Source organism: Aspergillus niger (genome assembly GCF_000002855.4).
Source record: "Aspergillus niger supercontig An02".
Lineage (NCBI taxonomy): Eukaryota > Fungi > Ascomycota > Eurotiomycetes > Eurotiales > Aspergillaceae > Aspergillus > Aspergillus niger.
Window position 1 is genome coordinate 3,346,188 of NT_166519.1, and position 18,646 is coordinate 3,364,833.

Sequence of the window (18,646 nt, forward strand, 5' to 3'; positions counted from 1 at the left end):
TCCTACACTGGTCCCCTCTCCGCCGTCCACCTGGTCGTTCGGAGCTTTTACGGCTCAAGTAGTTGAGCTTACAGTTCAACCGTGGCGATTCTTGATACCTGACCATAGGTATATTCTCAGCCCGTCCCTTCTCATGCATTCATAAGTTCAGGATTACAGTCGCCACTTGTTTCCGTGTTTACAGTTTCAGAACATTTGTCTAACAGATGTCGCAACCTGTTGGCCTCACAGACTCAAGAATTGTTATGGCAGAGCAGAGCAGCCACGATGTGGTAGACCAAACCCTGTCGGGCGGCGAACCTTCGCCTTCCGACGTTCCTGCGAGCACTACCGACAAGAGATCTGCTGGAGGGGACGCGGGGGAGTTCAAAGACACCGCTACAACGACACAACCGGAGACGAACGCGAGTGACCAACAGGGTGAACAAGGAACGGGAACTACCGAAAAGTCAGAGCGAGAGAACAAAACAAAAGATACCGATCAGACGCCGAGCGTGAGTGATGCCGACAACGACCTCGCAACATACCTACTGAACCCGACGCAGGATACCCCAAAGTCTGGTCCTTTGCCGGTCGCCGCACGGGCGCTCGAGATGAATGGAGTAACATCTGGGTCAGATGCTGGGGAAGACACAGCGTCTCAGGGAGGTTCAGAGTCCGATGCCAGTCGAACAGAGGGCAGACTCCGTGCCGGCTCGAAGAAGCCAACCTCCTTCAAGCCGGTTACGTTTGCCAAGTTTTCTGTTCCCAAGGCGCCGGGAACTCCCCCGATAACAAAGGCTTCTGAGAAAGGTATTTTACATTCACGTGTAATACAGAGGGATAAATACTGATTCACTGCAGCCCCTATGACTTCGACTACCCCTCTGGGGACGCCGCCGCCAACTTCCCGTCCTCGCTTGGTCGTCAAGACTACCAGCAGCCTACGCGACTCGTTATCGAAAATGGGAACAGGTGCAGCCAAGCCTGGTGGAGCTGGTCCGGATCCGAATCAAGTTTGGAATAGGAATCGGCGTAAGAACTACGAGCTTTCCAGTTGACCGAGATTTGCTTCTAACCATCTTGTCCTTGCAGCCGTCCAGCAAACGCCTCCCAAGCATTTGACCGACGAAGAGTTGAAACAACAGTACGGGATCCATATGACGTCAAGGATACAGGAAGATGGCGGGGGGAGCGAAGCGAAATGGGCTGATATAGACGATGATGAAGATGACTGGGCTCCTGAGACGATTGAGTGGACCGATGGCACGAAGACAAATCTCACCAACCAAGAGCCTGCGCCATCCGCCCCAGTACCCAGCCAAGACAAGGTGGCAGATGATTTCAAAAGGGAGTTCCCTCCAGTGGAGCAAGCAGCAAGCATCAAGGAAGCGCCAAAATTCATACCGAAACCTACGACGTCTATTGGACCAAACCCCACGGTGCTTCGACTTGGAGCAAATGCAGAAAGACAAGCAAAGAATGCCGGTCTTGCTGCAAAGGGACCGAATGATAAATCTCCTTTACTATCCACAAGTCCAGCCCCTCCGCCCGTCAAGTCGCCTTGGGCACCTCTGCCACCGGTTGAGAAGATCTCTCCAGTTATTCCTCCAATCCAGGTCCAACCGCCGATGCGGGCTCCTGCTCGAGAACCTCACCCGATTGACGGTCCCGGTGGTCCTTTGCCTCCAAAGGAAATTGCTGCAGACGATTTCAACAGATCTTACAGGGAGATGCAGTCTGGGACCCGGGAGCTCTACAATTCTCGATCCGGCCGCTATGAACCTGCTCCTGACACGAGGAAAGGACCTTGGCGCGCTGAGCAGAGTTACCGTACCCCTGCCGTGTTGCAGAGGCCTGCCCAAGGTGAACAAAGTGGACCAGCGGAGCCCTCACCCGCTTTTCAGACACACCGATCGAGCGGTCAAGATGGTATGCACTGGACACGGCGTCGGACATCGTCTAATGTGAGCGGGGGAAGTGGCAGCTTTGGGCGTCGGATGTCGATTGGTAGACCCGATGTGCCCCAAAAAGTGTTCGAGTCTAGGAGAGGATCACAGGTAAACGGAATGATTGAAGCGGCAATCCCATCCAGAGATATGCCACCTCCCAAGGAAGCTTCTCTACGCGATATTTCGCCTTCCCGACGTGGTCCTGGTCCTTGGCCTTCAAGAGGTGCTGCACATGTGCAAGACAGGATGACCAATGTGCCGGGCGGAACAGCACAGTTACCCACTGCTCCACCAGTTGAAGAACAGGCACCAGTGCCCCAACCGCCTCAGGAAGACCCTGTCGCTATGCAAGAACGCATCATGAAGGAAAAGAGGATGGAAGCTCGGCAGCGGAGAATAGAGCAGGAGGAGCGGGAAGAGGCTGCGAAGCGTGAACGGATCCGGCAGAAGCTCGAGGCGCTTGGTCCTCCGCCCGAAAAGCCAAAGTCAAGGCGTAAGGAGTCTCTGGATGCTGGTAAGCCCGAGGCAAATATCACGCAAGCTACCGCGCAAGCTGCCCATTCTCCTCCAAAGCCTCCAGTACCTGAACCGAGCGGGGAGCCGAAGCAATATGGAATGATGAAGGTCCACCATCCGGACACTGTGAAGAAGCTTGTGGATAGGGAAAGGGGCAATGCGGATAAAGCACCATCGGTGGCCACTGCGCGACGCACCTCTTCGCCAGCGCGTGAGCCCAAGCAAGAGACTAGCCTGCCGAACGGATCTCAGCAACCTGTTGTTGCTCAAACAGCAAGCTCAGAAAACTTGCCGGAGACCAAAGTTGATGAACAAAGTTCCCAGTGGAGAGGCAATCTTACTACACCCAACACCTATCTGCCTTGGTCCCCGAATCCAAAATTTGTGGGACCGACACCTCCTGCCATCTCAAATCCTTGGAAGCCTCTTAGCAATGACAAGACGCTGGGCAACGGTATCTTCGAGCAAAGCCTTGGAGGCTTCCCAGGGAGAGATATCTCCATACGCAGTCATCTAGGTCTTGATCAGCCACCCATGGCCCCGGCGACTCAACCCTTTTCCGCTCCCTCGCGATCTCCACAGGATGGTGTATCCATCTCTCCGTTACCGTCCCCGGAAGCTAGGCATGTCTCTTACGACAATATAAATCCTATGCTGCGTCCCGGGCCTATTGGACCTCCAAGCTCGCAGCACTCACACCGGCAACAACAAACAGTGGCCTGGAACAATTTCCATGCCGTCGCTGCCAAACGTGAAGCAGAGGAAAACGAGAGGCTTCGTAACGAGTACGATTCGATGCGTGACGGCCCATCTTCTTCACTCCCTGTTACCTTCAACGAAACCTGGAAGCAGGTCCGGACCGGTGACCAGGCTGGGCAGAGACAAGTTGTTGGAATCACCAAATCAGCAGACAACACCGCACCTCTGCCAAATCCTCTTCCTGGATTTGACCCCACCGTCAGCTCTTTGCCTTTCACTGAGACTCCTGCTCGTCCTCTCGGCAGCGTTCCGGTTCGAAGCTCACGATTCTTCCCTCAAGCAACGGAGCATCTGAGGAAGCCGACGAATGATGAAGGTGATTATTTCCGGAGTACTTCGCCGCCTCCCCCTGAAGAAATGTCAAACCACCCAGTTTATACTGGTGCCTCGAACAGGCCTCTGGTCCATCTCCCTGCGCCGAAACCCATTGTCAAGCTTCCTCCTAAAGTCATCGCTCCGCCTCCACCGCCTCCCACCTTTGCCTCGATGGTTGCTGCCCCTCCGCGCCCACAGCACGGCACAACGGCCACTTCCTGGCAGGAGAAAATAAACACTCTTTTTGGCAAGAAGACGATACCCGAAAAGAGAAATGCGCTGGCGGTCACATCAGCGACCAAAGAGCCTCTTGATGTTCAGTTGCATATTGCTTCAGTCTCAGTCTCTCTTCCTTGCAACGGCGAGCTTCATGTCGGAGACGGTGAAGTAAGTGCGAAGCAAGTTGAAGAAGCTGAGGAAATCTTTGAGGACCGTGAAGTAGGGTCTCTACCAGTCGTCAGGGTCCCAACCAGAGCGCCTCCAGCAGCGTGGCAGGCTGCGCGAGCACCTTCGCAGTCCCGGTTGCGGTCCAAGCATTTGAAGTCGATGCAGATTCTCAGTGTTGAGCCTTTCTTCGTTGGATATAACGATAGGGATTCCGCAGGAAACACAAGGATTTCGATCCGCTTCCCCGGTGCGGCTCTAGCAAAGACCATGACACTCCCTCGAAAGGCAGGGGCAAACAATCCCCGCCCACGCGGCCCTTCGGGCTATAGTAAGCCTCGAAAGACTACGAAACCGCGCGAGGGCACCGCCTCACAAGCAAAGAAGCCTGCCACGTCTCAGCAGAGTAACGGCAGCAGCTCTCCGCGACGTCAGTCCCGGACTGCATCCTGGGGACCCCGTACTTTCAGCGGATCCCAGTGAAGTCAATCGTTCTTTTCCATGCGGAGTGAAGTCTCATGATTCGAGTTTCAGCTGTTAGCCTTGTGTTGGCTTTTGCCGGGTTTCAGAAATTCATTGAGCGTTACATTTCGGTAATGATTAGCTACGCTTGCGAGGGAATCCGATGGATTTGGGTTTGGTTTGAAATTTTTCAGTATTCCTTTAATGTTTCTCCTTGCTACCGTGCCATATTCCCTGCGCGCGCATATTGTCAACGCCTCCCCCTCTTCACAAAGTAACATACGCCATTAGTTGAGCGGGACGGTTGCTACCTTTCCATACAAACTCTCATACACGCTACCACCATGTTCAATGCTTCTTTATCTCTGTCTTCTCCGGGGGTCTAAACCAACCCATGTCACGTCTTTCCGAATCCCCCTACAATATTCCATCTGCTCGTACCCGTTATCCTTACCTCCTTTCTCGAATCTTGACCTCCCAGATCCCGTCTGTGCGGTGCTGTATCATGATCAATGCAGTTCACTCACAAACTCCCTTTCTCTCCTCCTACTCTCAATTCACTCTCCCCCTTTCTCTATCTCCCTGTCGCTTTCACCTGCTCCGTCGATCATACATCGTCGTTGAGCCATTGGATCCCCTTCTTTCTTTTTTTCTATAGCTTGTGGAACCGGAGCCAAGATTCTGGGAAAGGGTAAATGGTGCGGGAGCTTTGTGTTAACGTGCAGAACCGTGTATCTAGCTTTTGTGCTGAGGTGTGCATTCGAATACTTTAACGTTATATGTTGTTCCGTCAGGCGTAATTGTAGCTGCGACTGAATTCGCAGTAGAATGTCAGCTAGAGTTGCTTGAAGATCTTGATGGAAGGGAATGAGCTGCGAAACTTGCGAAAAGCATCATTGCATGGTCATTCGCAATTTTTGCTGGCACTTCTACAGCATTACGCCACATTCAATAATAAATGTATACGAGGCATTCATTTTTAAGATAGTAAGTGGTAGTAGTAACTGACTGATAAGGATGAATTCCACAACACCGACCCTGCTAGCGCTAAATATATCCATCCATCCCATGCTAATCCACAAAACTCCCCTCGAAGGTACTAGTAGTAATCTAATTTACAGAACATCCATACACCCATGAAAAAATAAAAAGGAAAAACAAGACCTCCGTAACCAGCAACAAGCATACATAGAAACATACATTACACCACCGACTCCAAATGAGGGTATCAATCAATCTTCCCGGCTTCCCGGCTTCCCGGCTCCCGTCCCATACTTTGCTGCATAGAATATAACCGCATCAGTTAAGCAACCCTACCAATTCCAGGTACGGGACGACGCAGTGAAGACGGGCGGTTTCCATTGCAGCCGGGCGGGATCGATCTTGCGAACGCCCTTGATCTTCTCCTTCTCGAGACGCTTCTTGTGCTCTTCGACTACTTGGTCTGTTAGGACTATGACCCAGTTTCCTTTCTATATAGCAATGATTGGTTAGTAGGTGTTCTGTCGGAAAATTTGATAGTGGGAGAGAACGTACATGGTATCTGAGCATATTGAAAACAACCAAAGTCTCGTGGACGTCTTTCTCCGTCATGGAAGTCAGCATTGAGAGGTCGTGCTCGCTGACGGATTCCCGGCCGGTTTCCAAGAGAAGCTCCACGAGGGTTTCTCGCCAGTATTGTCGATAACTGAGGAGACCGAGATCACTGAGAGGCTTCTCGGGCGATCCGAGCTTTCCCTCACGCTTGCCGAGCTCGTAGCTGAAGGAGATGAGAAGACGGCCGTACCCGCGGCGTTGGTATTGAGGGAGGGTTAAGATACAGGCCAGGTTGTAGCCTTCCGCAGAGTCCTTTTCCTTGGAGAAGTAGCCGACGAGATGACAGCCTGTTTCGTCTCGACTGCACATGCAGTAGAACAGGAAGGGGTCGACGTCGTAGTACAGTGTCTTGTGATCGAGGAAGAGCTTGCTCAGCAGACAGAGGTTGCGACACCAGGTTCGTTGACGCCGGCCGTCGACTTCGAAGAAGGAAATGTAGTCATCGCGGTAGATTTCGTTTCCGGGTGGGTGCACGAGGGTGCATTTGGAACGGTGACGCTCGAAGGCGCGCTTGTTGTCGAAGTATCCCAGGCAGAACTCGTCAATGTATACGACGTCTGCATCGGAGAACGATGCCGGGTATGGCGAGAAGTACCAAGGCTCGATATCGTATTTGCCCATTTGGAGACGGGTCAAGTTTCGCACACGGTGAATCTCCGTCGGGTTCTGGGTCATACTACCGCTAGTGCGTAGCCTTTCGATTTCTTCTTCGCGCGACATAAGACCTAGTGCCTTCGCTTCTTCTTTTTCATCCTTGGAAAAGCCAACATCGATCATGTCGACATCATCCGAGTCAGGCTTGGGGGTTCCATCTGCGGAGACAGCTTCTGAGCCTCCGATGGAGAGGTTCACAGGGGTCTCGTCGCGGTTCTCTTTGCCGCCCGCTTTGGACGGACGCTGGGCTTTGCCGACATTGGTGTTCTTTCCCGTCAGAAGATCTGGCGTTGCTGATACGTCCCGACTTTCGGCTCTGGCACGCTTCTGGGCGTTCTTGCTAGGTGCTTTGTTGCCGGGGCCGGTCTTTTTCTTCTCTGGTTTCTCTGGCTGAGGCCATTCGACCTCATGCGAGAGATCTATCCTTCCGGAATCAATCCATTCTAGGTGCGCAGTGAGTATGAGCGGCATGGTAGTTCAATCACTAAAGCTCAACTTACCATCAAGACGCTTGTTGAAGTCGACATAGTGGACGCTGGCATGGTCAGTACAATATCACAACACTCCAAAGGGACAGGAAACATACTAGAAAGAAGGCCCATCTTTCCGCTGCTTTATCGAGAGGATTTCTGCTTTTCGTAGTTCTCCATCCTACACAGAAGACCAGTCAGTAATCATTCCGATATTGGCAACCGATCCAGTATAAAGATGGTATCATGTGACTTTCACGGCCGCACCGCAAAAGATCACGACGAACAAACTGACCTTCTGCACCATGGCCTTGACACCGATCCTATCGCCTTGATTAGTTGATGCGACCGAGAAAAGCAGGACCCCTAGGCCCAATAATCAATTCAAAGGAATATTTCATCGACTTACCGGATGGTATTGAGGGTGGCAAACCCCTTCTCGACGGGATCCGGGGTCCCGGTGGCCTCGTCCCTGCCGCCCATGTTGAAGAAGGGGTAGTTCTCAATGTATCTATAGAGGTTTTTTAGATGAAATCGCTATGTGGAGCGAATTGCGCGATGGAAACGCGAAAGGGGATCGTAGGAGGTGATGGAGGATTCTCCGTTGCGATGCACCGGAAGAGACCGCCTTAGATTTTTGCCATCCGCTTTGGTCATCCATCCATCCCCAGCTGCGCCGGTTACTTCATGGATCCGTCGGGTTGGTGCTGCAGCCTGCAGCAGTTGCAATCGTCCATATCGCCCTGCTCACCATGACATTGCTTGCAGGCTGGACGTGTGAATTATACTCACCAGGAAGTTAGTATCGTGCCGGTCAATATAGAGTATGGACTGCGTTAGGTCGGTTCAAGCCTTCGTAGTAGACTACAGCATCAGTATATTTACCCGCTGAATAGTACAATGTGGGAGCACACAACAAGGAACCAACAGAACACGTCGGTAGTCTATATATAGGAAAGTAAGATTACAACTTGAGCTGCTGAAATGCAGATTCAAATTCAAACTAGGTATCTGTTTTTTGAGTCACTTAATGCCACCCATTAACCATCCCCCCTGTTCCTGCCACGAGCTCGTCAAGCTCGTCCTTCCGGGTTCTATACAAGTCTTGAGCTTCCCGCTCTCTGCGCATCACGAATGCCACATCATCTCTCAGATTCTCAAGTCTCCGCGAGAGAGCGGACTGTTCCGAAATCTGTAGAGTGCGGAAGGCATCCAGCTCATCCGCCGTCTTCTCTAGGGCTGTGTGGGCTTCCACTATCTTGGTCCGGAGCATTTTCGCCCGGTTCTGATAGCCTCCGTAATGTAAAGCGAGCTTCTTCTCCAGCTTGTTGCCTCGTTCTGCCGTGGCCAGCAGAGAGTTTTGTACATTGTCAAACGCTGCAATCATCCGCTGTTCTTGTTGGTATACATCCTCCTCTTCATCATCAGCATAGTTAGAAAGTCCTGGTAGCGCGCTGCAATGCTTCGTAGTCCATTGCTCGTCGAAGTTTTCCTGCCACTCCTGCTGCTTTTCGGATGTGGCGGCTTCCGCTGCAATAGCCGCACGGGCTTGCTCCATGAGGTTGTCATCTAATTGCTCCAGCTTGCGAGCTTTGCCCTCCACCTTAGCACCGGGGGTAGGAAATTTGCGGGCGTCGTGTGCAATGAGAAGCGCAGCTTCTTTTGCGACAAGACTGGAGATGGGATCAGTGATGTGAGATACCCGTTCCATCATCGCATCGATATCAAGCACGCTCGGACGAGGTAAGGATCGCTGATACACCTGTGACTGACGCTTGAACTCGGCCGCTGCGGCGCGCTGTCGGGCCTCAGCTTCCCTTCTATCGCGCTCAGCGGAGTCCTCTTCCACGTACTCAGCAGCTGCCGTTGGTTCCGTGGATTCAGAAGGAAGCTCTTCCAGCTCCCATTCCGTTTCTTTAGGCTTTGGCAGAGCCGCCAGCTTGCTGCGGATGCTTTGACGCATGAAGTTCTCGTGCATCTTGATATCTCGGGGGGTGCTTCCAATCAGCTGCCCACCTTCTGCCTGGTTCAGAGCAAAGTGATCCCGAGGGGTCCGCAAAGGAGTGGCACCAGGCCCAACACCACCTCTCATAGGGGTTGCACCGACGCCATTGGCTTGCCTGAACGGTGTCGCCATCGGGTTAGGCGTAACAATCTGCTGACGGCGCGGAGCAATTCCATCAAATCCAGTAGAAGACCCTCCCTCATGTAGGGGAGTGTTCTCGCCTCCCAATAACGACGATTGGGTCTCAGTCAGAGCTCTGATGTTGCGAATCTCGTTTGCGATGTGATCTTCCTCTGGCGGGGCGCGGGGTGTTCTGATGGGAGTTCCACCGACAATGCCAGTGTAGTTTCCGACCAGGCCACGAGCCCCTTCTTCGTCTCCTGCCATTTTACTGGCTCTGTCACCTGCCATGCCCATCTTGATAATGTCCTCCATTTCACCTTCGCTAACCTGAGGAGCCGGGAGCACAAGAGATCTCCGCTTGCTGCTTTGCTCCGCCTCTCGGATCTTCTGCATCTGGCCGGCCCGAGCAGCAGCAGCAAACGCCGCGGAGTTGCTGTTCTTGTCGTTTTTCCTCTTTTTCCGCTCCGCCTCGTCATCCTGATCTCCCTTTCGCTTGTTGGCGAGCTGCTGTTTGCGAGGATCAAACATCTCCCGTTGCCTCTCATTGCGGGATTCTTCCTCCATCGTATCATAGAATCCGGGCGCTGCTGGCTTTTCGAATGGGATATCGGCGTTATAATCCATTTCACCCTGCTTGCGAGTGACGACCTTGATGTTAATGCCGGCATTCTTGAGTTCACGTCGTTTCTGAAGGACTGCAAGTCGTCGCGATTCTTCCAATTGTCGTTCTCTGGCCTTCCGCTTCGCCTTCTTTCCTTGTGTGTTCGCCAAACGAGCGCGAGCTTCACTCAGCATCTCCTTCTCATCTTCATCGAGGTCAATGGTATCAGGACGAGCGGGCTTAGATTCCGGATCGGGGTCCAATTCGCCGGGCCTAGGTAGTGTCAGCAAATGGAAAAAGAAGCTAGCAAAGCGTGTCATGTCCGGAGTCGTACCGTAGCCGTCGCACGTCGTCAGCACTGGGAGCAGCTGACTCTGCGCCAGGACCTTCCAAAGCAAGCTCATCATTCTCACGCGCTTCCGCTTCATCCAGCAACTTCTGATAGCGTTCCAAGCATTGTGTTGCCGTCCGTCCCACGATAGGTGCGATTGTACGCCACTGTGTCGGCATCAACTTGGCCAGATGCAACAGCTTCTCATCTTCCTCCCTCGACCACTCAACCTTGCGAATACCGGGATCCAGCCATTCCACCCATCGCGCCTTGCACTGCTTTGGTGTCTTTCTTGCTAACAACGAGGAAACACGCGCCCACTGGTTGAGACCATACTTCGAGACCTATTATATGCAGCATTAGTATCGCCAATCGCAGACCAGTCAGCTTTCGGACAAGGGTTAGCTGTAACATACCGCCGCGCGAAGCACCTCATCCTCGATGTTCGTCCTAACCACAGTTAGTGAAATGCAGCAATGAAGCATGCATAACAACTATGCACTTACCAGACACCTCCTTTGACGACAGGCATGGCTGGGCAATTCTGCAGCCGCTGACAGCGACAAATTGATCAAAAACAAATGGTAATATAATACAGCGACAAAGCGCAATAGACACGAAATATAATAACGCTTTGGACTGCTTGGTCCAGGCTGACCAGAGTCGATAAGGAACCGACGCGGGTGAAAAGCAAGGTCAAGTCCTGAAGCGGCGTTCGTCACTGGCCCGCGATAGGCGCGCAGAGCCTTAGCGCGACAACCGCACTAGCGTCGCCCCGCGCAATCTTAGGTAAGCGGGTCCAGAATTTTGGTTGGAATATTCGAAAATTAGTACTCCGAAAAAAAGATCAAATATTTACAAGAGTACTGCACACCGATTAAAATCCGGTGGAGCCTCCGAGATGTCTGAGGCTATCAGTGCACCGAAGCAATACAAGCAGCCTTCTCGCAAAGGCAAGAAGGCCTGGCGCAAGAATGTCGATATCGATGAGGTTCAGGAAGGCCTTCGGGTTCTGAAGGAAGAAGAGATCAAAGGGTAAGTAAGGATTGATGTTACTCCACCGCCAATGTTGGTCACAACAAGCTAACTTTGGTCGCTTTCTGCTAGTGGTCTTCTATCAGAGAAGCCATCCGATGAGCTGTTCGTCATCGACACCAAAGGTTCATCAGAGATCCGTGATGCGTACCGGAAGAAGCACAAGCCTTTGAAGTCGGAAGAGATCTTGGCGCAACGCTCCGCTATCCCAGGCCTCGACACACGCAAGCGCACCAACTCCAAGGTCACCGACGGTGTTATTGAACCGAAGAACAAGCGTCAAAAGAGCGACTGGGTTACGAGGAAAGACTGGCTGCGCTTGAAGCAGGTGGCTAAGGAAGGCAACCCCGTCAACAAGCCCGCTGAAAATGACCTTTACGATCCATGGGGAGATGCAGAGGAACCCACCCCCTTGGATGACCCTCAGTTCGACTTCTTGGAGAAACCGAAGCCGAAGGTAGAACCGGTAACCTTGAAGCAGGCTCCGATCTCGCTCGCCGCGAATGGCAAGCCGGTTCCCGCGGTACGCAAGCCTACTGCCGGAATAAGTTACAACCCCACGTTTGAGGACTGGGACCGGCTGCTGCAGGAGCAGGGGGAGAAAGCAGTTGAAGCCGAAAAGAAGCGCCTGGAGGAAGAGCGTAAAGAGGAGGAAAGACAGCGCTTAATCGCCGAAGCCCAAGACGATGATGGTATGGTGAAGTCGGATGATGAGAGCGCATGGGAAGGGTTTGAAAGTGAATATGAGAAGCCAGACTGGCTAAATAAGAAGCGTCCGGAGCGGAAAACAAAGGCTCAGAGGAACAAGATAAAGAGACGCAAGGAAGCAGAGAGGCAGGCCAAATGGGAAGAACAGATGAAGAGGAAGGAAGAACAGGCCGCATATGCTAAGGAGGCCGCCGAACGTGTGGAAGCACAGGCGCTTGCTCGTGCCGACGATTCTGAGGACAGCTCTTCCGAGGAAGGTGACGATACCGTTTTGCGTCGGAAACCGCTTGGTGGAAAGCTATAGTAAGTGATCTGCTCGTCTGTTTATGCTCTGAACCCTACTAATCCAATCAATAGCGCTCCTGAGAAGCCTCTGGAGGTTGTGTTGCCGGACGAGTTGCAGGATTCTCTGCGTCTGCTCAAGCCCGAGGGCAACCTGCTTGACGACCGATTCCGCACTTTGGTGGTTCAGGGAAAGCTGGAGTCTCGCAAGCCGGTGACGCAGGCAAAGAAGCCGAAGAGAAAGGTGACAGAGAAGTGGTCTCACAAGGACTTCAAGATTCCGGGTCTGTAAATATTTACTCTTTTGGCGTTTGCTTGTGTCGGTTCTTTCAAGATAGATTCCACGTAATATGGGCTAGTGCTGGACATAAAAAAGTTTGTATGAGCCTCAACTAAATCCATGAACTTCACGACTATAGCCAGGTCTCAGTGCTTCTCGTAGTTCTACCCACCAAGACCATATATAAACTCCGTAAATAGTCTGTAGAATACACTGCGCATGTCGGACAGCAATATCTACTTCGCAGCGTTCGAGACTTGTAGGTGGGCCCTTCCGAAATTTTAGCGCGGACCGTTAAGGTTGCTTTTGGAAAGTTGCCGGGCCAGTCTCCGCAACGCCCATCTTTTTTCTCCGGCCCCTCGTGGATTCTCAGATCCCTTCACCATGCAATAGTCTGAGGCCTATCACTGGAATGGACTTGAAAAACCTCTCCAGCAATTGGAAGAAACTCCAGGGGACGCTGAAAAAGGAAAGCGTCTCCGCCACGAAACGGAAACCTTCAGACCGCGAGACGGAGAATGGTGTGGTAAAGAAACGGAAAAGAGAAACTGTCGACGGACAACAAAAACCTGAGCGCAAACCGGTCTCAACCAAGAGAAAGAAGATGTCTACGAACGGTACTGATGGCGGCGAGAATGGCACCGAGGAGCCTACAAAGAAGTCGATCTCTCGGAGGAATTCTACGGCCGCTGTTGCGGAATCAAAGCCGAAGATTAATGAAGGCCGTTCACCTACGTGAGCACACCTCTTGTTGCTGTTTTGCGAGAGTTCTTTCTCTGTAATAACTACTAACGTTCTATTAGCGCGGAGCTAGGAAAATATGTTGCGATGGATTGCGAAATGGTGGGCGTTGGCCCCAATCCAGATCACGACTCCGCTCTCGCGCGAGTCAGTATTGTCAACTTCAACGGCGAACAAATATACGACTCTTACGTGAGACCCAAGGAAATGGTTACAGACTGGCGGACGCATGTCAGCGGCATCCTTCCGAAGCATATGGTGGAGGCACGAACACTCGAGCAGGTGCAGAAAGACGTTATCAATATCCTCGATGGGCGAATACTCGTGGGACATGCGGTCAGCAACGACTTGGACGCTCTTCTTCTCAGCCACCCTAAGCGCGACATCAGAGACACCAGCAAACATCCCCCGTACAGAAAGATTGCTGGCGGCGGCTCCCCTAGGCTGAAGATGTTGGCTTCGGAGTTTCTTGGGCTAGAAATCCAGGATGGCGCTCATTCTAGTGTGGAGGATGCTAGGGCTACAATGCTTCTGTACCGGCGGGACAAGGACACATTCGAGCGGGAACATCTCAAGAAGTGGCCTGTGCGAGTAGTTGTCGAAAAGAAAGACCAAGACGATGATCAAAAGAAAAAGAAGAAGAAGAAGAAGAAGACCCGTAAGAGGTGATGCGGTTTCCCGGATGCAATGGCTGGTTCTGTTCGATATACCCCAAGTTCATGAAGTTGAAGGTTATCTATAGAAGATATAAGTAAATAGAATTTAGACAAGCATTATACTCAACTACTGAAGCTGTAGAAATGTACATTGTAAGTCTTTTCTATCAACTAAGGACATGCCGCAATCAATGCTCCCCGCCGGTTGGTACTAAAGCGGACCGCGGAATGAACCGCTCTTTTCGCGACTACGCGTCGCGTTGCCTTAACCAATCCTTGCCGACATCATACTGAACATCTACATCACGATTGTTTGTTCGAGTGGATGACCTACACGGGTTTCGGACTCTCACAATTTTCAGACTGTATCATACTTAATTCCGCTTGATACACTTCAAGATGTTCGCCATCCAACCAGCCCAGAACTCGTCCAACGAGACACCAACCGATAAATTCACTCCGAACATCCTGCCCTGTCGCATCCACCACGATGGCCCCGTTGAAACTCTAGGCCGCTACTGGAATCCCACCTCTGATGAGAAAGGTATACACTGACTGCTTCGCATCCGGCAATTCGCTACCCACGCTCATTTTTCACAGATCAGAACCTGCAAACAGCCTACTTCCGCGGCCGCAAGCTAAGGGGCCGCCGAGTCGCGATTCCCGAAGGCTACGAGGGTGAGACTTGCCCGGCCACATCAATCCTTGAATGGTTCGCTAACAAATCGATTTAGGTGTCATTGCAATCCCCACAGACCGTACGATGCCTACTACCCGTACAAGCGCCGACGTTGAGGTCGAGGAAATCACACCAGAAGAACCTGTGAAGGTCCTTGAGAAGCAAGGCACATTTGATGAATATGTTGTCTGGGGACATGAGTTTGTGCCTGCGGCAGATGAGACCTTCGTTAAGGGAGTGGAGGAGTGGATCAAGCTTGCTGAAGTGGTAGGTCGATCATTTTCCATAGGTCGTCCTCAGGCTAATGCAGTGTAGATGCATACGACTCCTGACAGTGAAAAGCAGCCGTCTACTTGAGGCAAGGCCTACAGTGAACAATATCATTTCAGTACGAGGACTGCAAACTCTGCGTCCGCATAGGACTGCGTTCTCTCGTCACTGGATAGGTTCCCTAATCGACCTGGTCAGCACACGCGCAAAGTCCCCTACTCGATGCGTTCCTCGCTGCATATACGAAGATACACCACCAGCCTACTGCAACCAACCATGTACGGACAAGGGCTATGCTAGAGCCGTGACACTAGCGGCAGGCCATAGGTGGAAGGGGACGTCCAAGCTCCGAGGGGTCGCTTTATGCAAACTGCGATCAGCTGGGGGAGGCTACCAAATTCAAGGACCAGCATTGGGGCACCAGGCCAGCTGTGCATGCCTAGATATACCCAGCGGGAGAAGTTCTATAACACCAACTATCTAGATAGCTGTCCATAGAGCCAAGCCAATACCACGATCCGATAGAGAATCTATATAGATAAGCCTGACCGCCCTCATTATTCTGCCGCCAGAACAAATATCCTGGGATAGAATCAACTCTCTTCAACAATTCTATAGACACCCCTCATCTTCAAACAGACCCCTAACAATGTCCACCAACGATGTGAAGGCCTCACCGGAGGCACTCATCTCGAAATTCGAGGTGAGCAGACTCCTCAAACAAGGCAAGCAACCCAACCATCCAGCCAACCAGCCCCTCTATCACCCCTCCCTACACATTCAGACAAGACCGCTCCAGCAACACAACAACACTAACTCAAGCCCACAGACCAAAGCGGCCGCCGCATCGCCATTCTGGGCACCATCGACGGCCAACAAGGCATTTTAATTGCTGAACGCGCCGCCTTTGCGACCGAAACCCCCGAAGCCCTACAAGCCTTCCACGCCGCCATCACCGATGTCAACAACCTCGGCGACAACGACATCTACCGATGGTACCTAGCCTCTTCGCACTCAGCACCAGGAAGCCAACAACCCCCGGACCTCAAGATAAACCTCATCTGGCCCTGCACTGAGTCGCACATCAAGAAGTACTCCGAGCAAGTTGTTCGCATGGTCACCGAGACACCGGAGATATACCGCGACTCTATTCGTCCGTACATGAGCGTGAAGCGCGAGGAAGGGCGACTGAATTGGGTATTTAATATTCTTGAGGGTCGGACGGAGCAAGAGGACGTGATTCTTCGGGACAAGGGACATGATGGGAATGAAGAGGGAGGGTTCTTGGTGTTGCCGGATTTGAACTGGGATCGGAAGACGATGGGATCGTTGCATTTGCTAGCGCTGGTTATGAGGAGGGATATTTGGTCCTTGAGGGATCTAAAGAAGAAACATATCCCTTGGTTGAAGTATCTGAGGGAGAGGCTGTTGGAGGAGACGGTTAGGGTGTATCCCCAGTTGGAGACGGATCAGTTGAAACTTTATGTGCACTGTAAGTCTCCCTTTCTGGCGCTATGGGTTTGGGGGTATTTGGTTACTGATTTGGATGTGTCGTATAGATCAACCGACGTATTATCATTTCCATGTGCACATTGTGAACGTCATGCTCGAGGCGGGTGCAACTCAGGCGACTGGAAAGGCGTTCGGATTGGAGAACATCATCTCGCAGTTGGAGACACTGGATGGAGACGAAGAGGCTGGAATGGCGGATGTCAGCTTAACTTATTTCCTGGGTGAAGCCAGTGAACTCTGGTCGAATGTGTTCGGGCCACTGAAGCGGGGAGAGAAGCCGCTGCCGAACTGATAGAGGCTACTAGATGCTAGAAGAATGATGAATTACGATACTACATTTGATCAGCCTTTACTAAACTACCATGATTCAAGCATGTACCCAAGTAGCGCTGGAAGCGAGCACACATACTTCTATTGTTGATGTAGATCTAATCTACAGACCAACTACAAAGTATATCGGAGCGGAACTTTCCATCGACCCCGCAACACCAACGACGTCAACCCCTCACGGCGCGCCATCCATCGCAAACTTTCTTACACTTCTCTTTCACCCCTCACAGTATCACCCTTTCCACCGATCAACAACAAACATAACCACTACATACAATCTACACAGCACCAAAATGACCGACACAGCAGATGCCCCCCAAACCAACAAGGCCTTCGTGCCCCTCGGTACCCCCTCCTTCCCTCCCCCCAAAACACCACATATAACCACACCAACTAACCATTATCACCACTATTATTGCACCACAGAAAATAACCCCGAAGTAATGACCCACCTCGTCCGCCAACTCGGCCTCTCCCCAACCCTCGGCTTCACAGACGTGTGGTCAATCGACAGCCCGGACCTCCTCGCCTTCATCCCCCGCCCCTCCTACGCCCTCCTCCTCGTCTTCCCCGTCTCCGCCGCCTACGAAGCCACCCGCCGAACCGAAGACGCGCCTCTCCCTGATTACACCGGCTCAGGTCCCAACGAGCCCGTCATGTGGTTCAAGCAAACCATCCGCAACGCCTGCGGGCTAATCGGGCTCCTGCACGCCGTGTCGAACGGCACGCCGCGGAAGCACATCACCCCTGGGTCCGATCTAGATAACCTGCTCAAGGAAGCGGAGGGTTTGGGGCCGATTCAGCGCGCGGATCTGTTGTATGAGAGTAAGGCGTTGGAGAGTGCGCATGCCGATGCGGCGAAACTGGGGGATACGGATGCGCCGGCGGCCGAGGACTCGGTGGACTTGCATTTTGTGGCGTTTGTGAAGGGTGAGGATGGGACTTTGTGGGAGTTGGATGGGAGGAGGAAGGGGCCGTTGGTTAGGGGGGTTCTTGAGGAGGGGGAGGATGCGTTGAGTGAGAGGGCTTTGCAGTTGGGGGTAAGAAGGTTCTTGGAGGTCGAGAAGGGGAGCGGGGATGGAGATTTGAGGTTTAGTCTTGTTAGTTTGGGGGAGGTTTTTGACTGATTATCGAGTTAGTGAAGGGGGGATGTTGTATACCCGGATATGGTGGATGAAGTTGGGGATTCTTGTTGTTGTTGTTGTATGAGTATATCAAGCTCACATATCTTTGCCTTCTTCAGTATCATCAACCCACCATTCCTCCGAATTGAACTTAAGAACATCATCCCCACAAGCCCACCATCCAGCAGTCAGATTCCGCGCAAAGACCTCTAAAGCATTATACGGCACACAACCCCCCTCCAGAGAGCTAAAGAACATCCTCTCAAACAGCTCCTTCAAATTCGGCTTCCGAGAATGCACATCCGGAACAGCCGCAATAACCCTCCTGACAACATCCCCATCCTCAGAGGATTCACGCACCTGCCTCCCAATAACAAGGACCTCATACGGCTTCCTCCACAACCCACCCACCTCCGTAATCGGCCTCCCATCCATAGTCGTCTTAAGCCAAACCCACTCCTCACAGACCTCAAGCCCAGCACCCCGAATAGCCTCATAGGCTGTTTTCCGTGCCTTTGCGGAATTAGTGATCCAGATCGCTGCTATCGGGGCCTTAGTATCTGTCGTGCCTTCTTCTCTGTCAAAAGCATTATCATATTGCAAATGTCCCCGCAATATATCACGTATGCGTTGCGTGAGAAGATCCCATCCTTTATAGAACTGCGTCTGATAATGACCACTGCGCCGAACGGAGCGGTTTGTCCATGGTGGGTCGAGGAGGATTAGATTGAACTTTTGCTCGTGTGGTAGACCGGGGATCAATGCCTGGTGGTGGTGGTGGTAGTGGTGATGTGATTTCTCCTGGATGGGTTCGGAGATTGGGATGGTGCAGCGGAGGAAGCGTGATAATGGGGGGATGTGGAAGGAGTGGTAGTTGTGGGT

The 18,646-nt window shown here is 52.2% G+C and overlaps 7 protein-coding genes across 7 annotated transcripts; 5 read left to right on the forward strand and 2 right to left on the reverse strand.

Moving 5' to 3' along the window:
• Window positions 1-206: 206 nt before the first annotated feature.
• On the forward strand, window positions 207-4,388 carry An02g13860 (uncharacterized protein; the record flags this gene model as incomplete). Its single annotated transcript, XM_059746774.1, has 3 exons — window positions 207-792; window positions 844-1,014; window positions 1,075-4,388. 3 exons carry the CDS (start codon window positions 207-209, stop codon window positions 4,386-4,388), a joined length of 4,071 nt encoding a protein of 1,356 aa, XP_059600143.1.
• Window positions 4,389-4,715: 327 nt separating this feature from the next.
• On the reverse strand, window positions 4,716-7,570 carry An02g13870 (uncharacterized protein; the record flags this gene model as incomplete). The annotated part of the gene is made up of 10 exons (XM_001400481.3): window positions 4,716-4,784; window positions 4,822-4,865; window positions 4,981-5,173; window positions 5,568-5,646; window positions 5,685-5,839; window positions 5,904-7,060; window positions 7,118-7,152; window positions 7,204-7,268; window positions 7,383-7,410; window positions 7,497-7,570. The coding sequence occupies 10 exons, from the start codon at window positions 7,568-7,570 to the stop codon at window positions 4,716-4,718; spliced, it is 1,899 nt and encodes a 632-aa protein (XP_001400518.3).
• A 544-nt stretch (window positions 7,571-8,114) lies between these two features.
• Window positions 8,115-10,679, reverse strand: An02g13880 (uncharacterized protein; the record flags this gene model as incomplete). The annotated part of the gene is made up of 4 exons (XM_001400482.1): window positions 8,115-10,089; window positions 10,151-10,491; window positions 10,564-10,597; window positions 10,654-10,679. 4 exons carry the CDS (start codon window positions 10,677-10,679, stop codon window positions 8,115-8,117), a joined length of 2,376 nt encoding a protein of 791 aa, XP_001400519.1.
• A 369-nt stretch (window positions 10,680-11,048) lies between these two features.
• An02g13890 (uncharacterized protein) lies at window positions 11,049-12,464 on the forward strand (the record flags this gene model as incomplete). Its single annotated transcript, XM_001400483.1, has 3 exons — window positions 11,049-11,182; window positions 11,255-12,193; window positions 12,248-12,464. 3 exons carry the CDS (start codon window positions 11,049-11,051, stop codon window positions 12,462-12,464), a joined length of 1,290 nt encoding a protein of 429 aa, XP_001400520.1.
• A 400-nt stretch (window positions 12,465-12,864) lies between these two features.
• On the forward strand, window positions 12,865-13,862 carry An02g13900 (uncharacterized protein; the record flags this gene model as incomplete). Its single annotated transcript, XM_001400484.1, has 2 exons — window positions 12,865-13,187; window positions 13,256-13,862. The coding sequence occupies 2 exons, from the start codon at window positions 12,865-12,867 to the stop codon at window positions 13,860-13,862; spliced, it is 930 nt and encodes a 309-aa protein (XP_001400521.1).
• A 1,585-nt stretch (window positions 13,863-15,447) lies between these two features.
• An02g13910 (uncharacterized protein) lies at window positions 15,448-16,602 on the forward strand (the record flags this gene model as incomplete). Its single annotated transcript, XM_001400485.1, has 3 exons — window positions 15,448-15,523; window positions 15,628-16,290; window positions 16,358-16,602. 3 exons carry the CDS (start codon window positions 15,448-15,450, stop codon window positions 16,600-16,602), a joined length of 984 nt encoding a protein of 327 aa, XP_001400522.1.
• Window positions 16,603-16,933: 331 nt separating this feature from the next.
• An02g13920 (uncharacterized protein) lies at window positions 16,934-17,767 on the forward strand (the record flags this gene model as incomplete). The annotated part of the gene is made up of 2 exons (XM_001400486.3): window positions 16,934-16,985; window positions 17,067-17,767. The coding sequence occupies 2 exons, from the start codon at window positions 16,934-16,936 to the stop codon at window positions 17,765-17,767; spliced, it is 753 nt and encodes a 250-aa protein (XP_001400523.1).
• Between the last annotated feature and the right edge of the window lie 879 nt (window positions 17,768-18,646).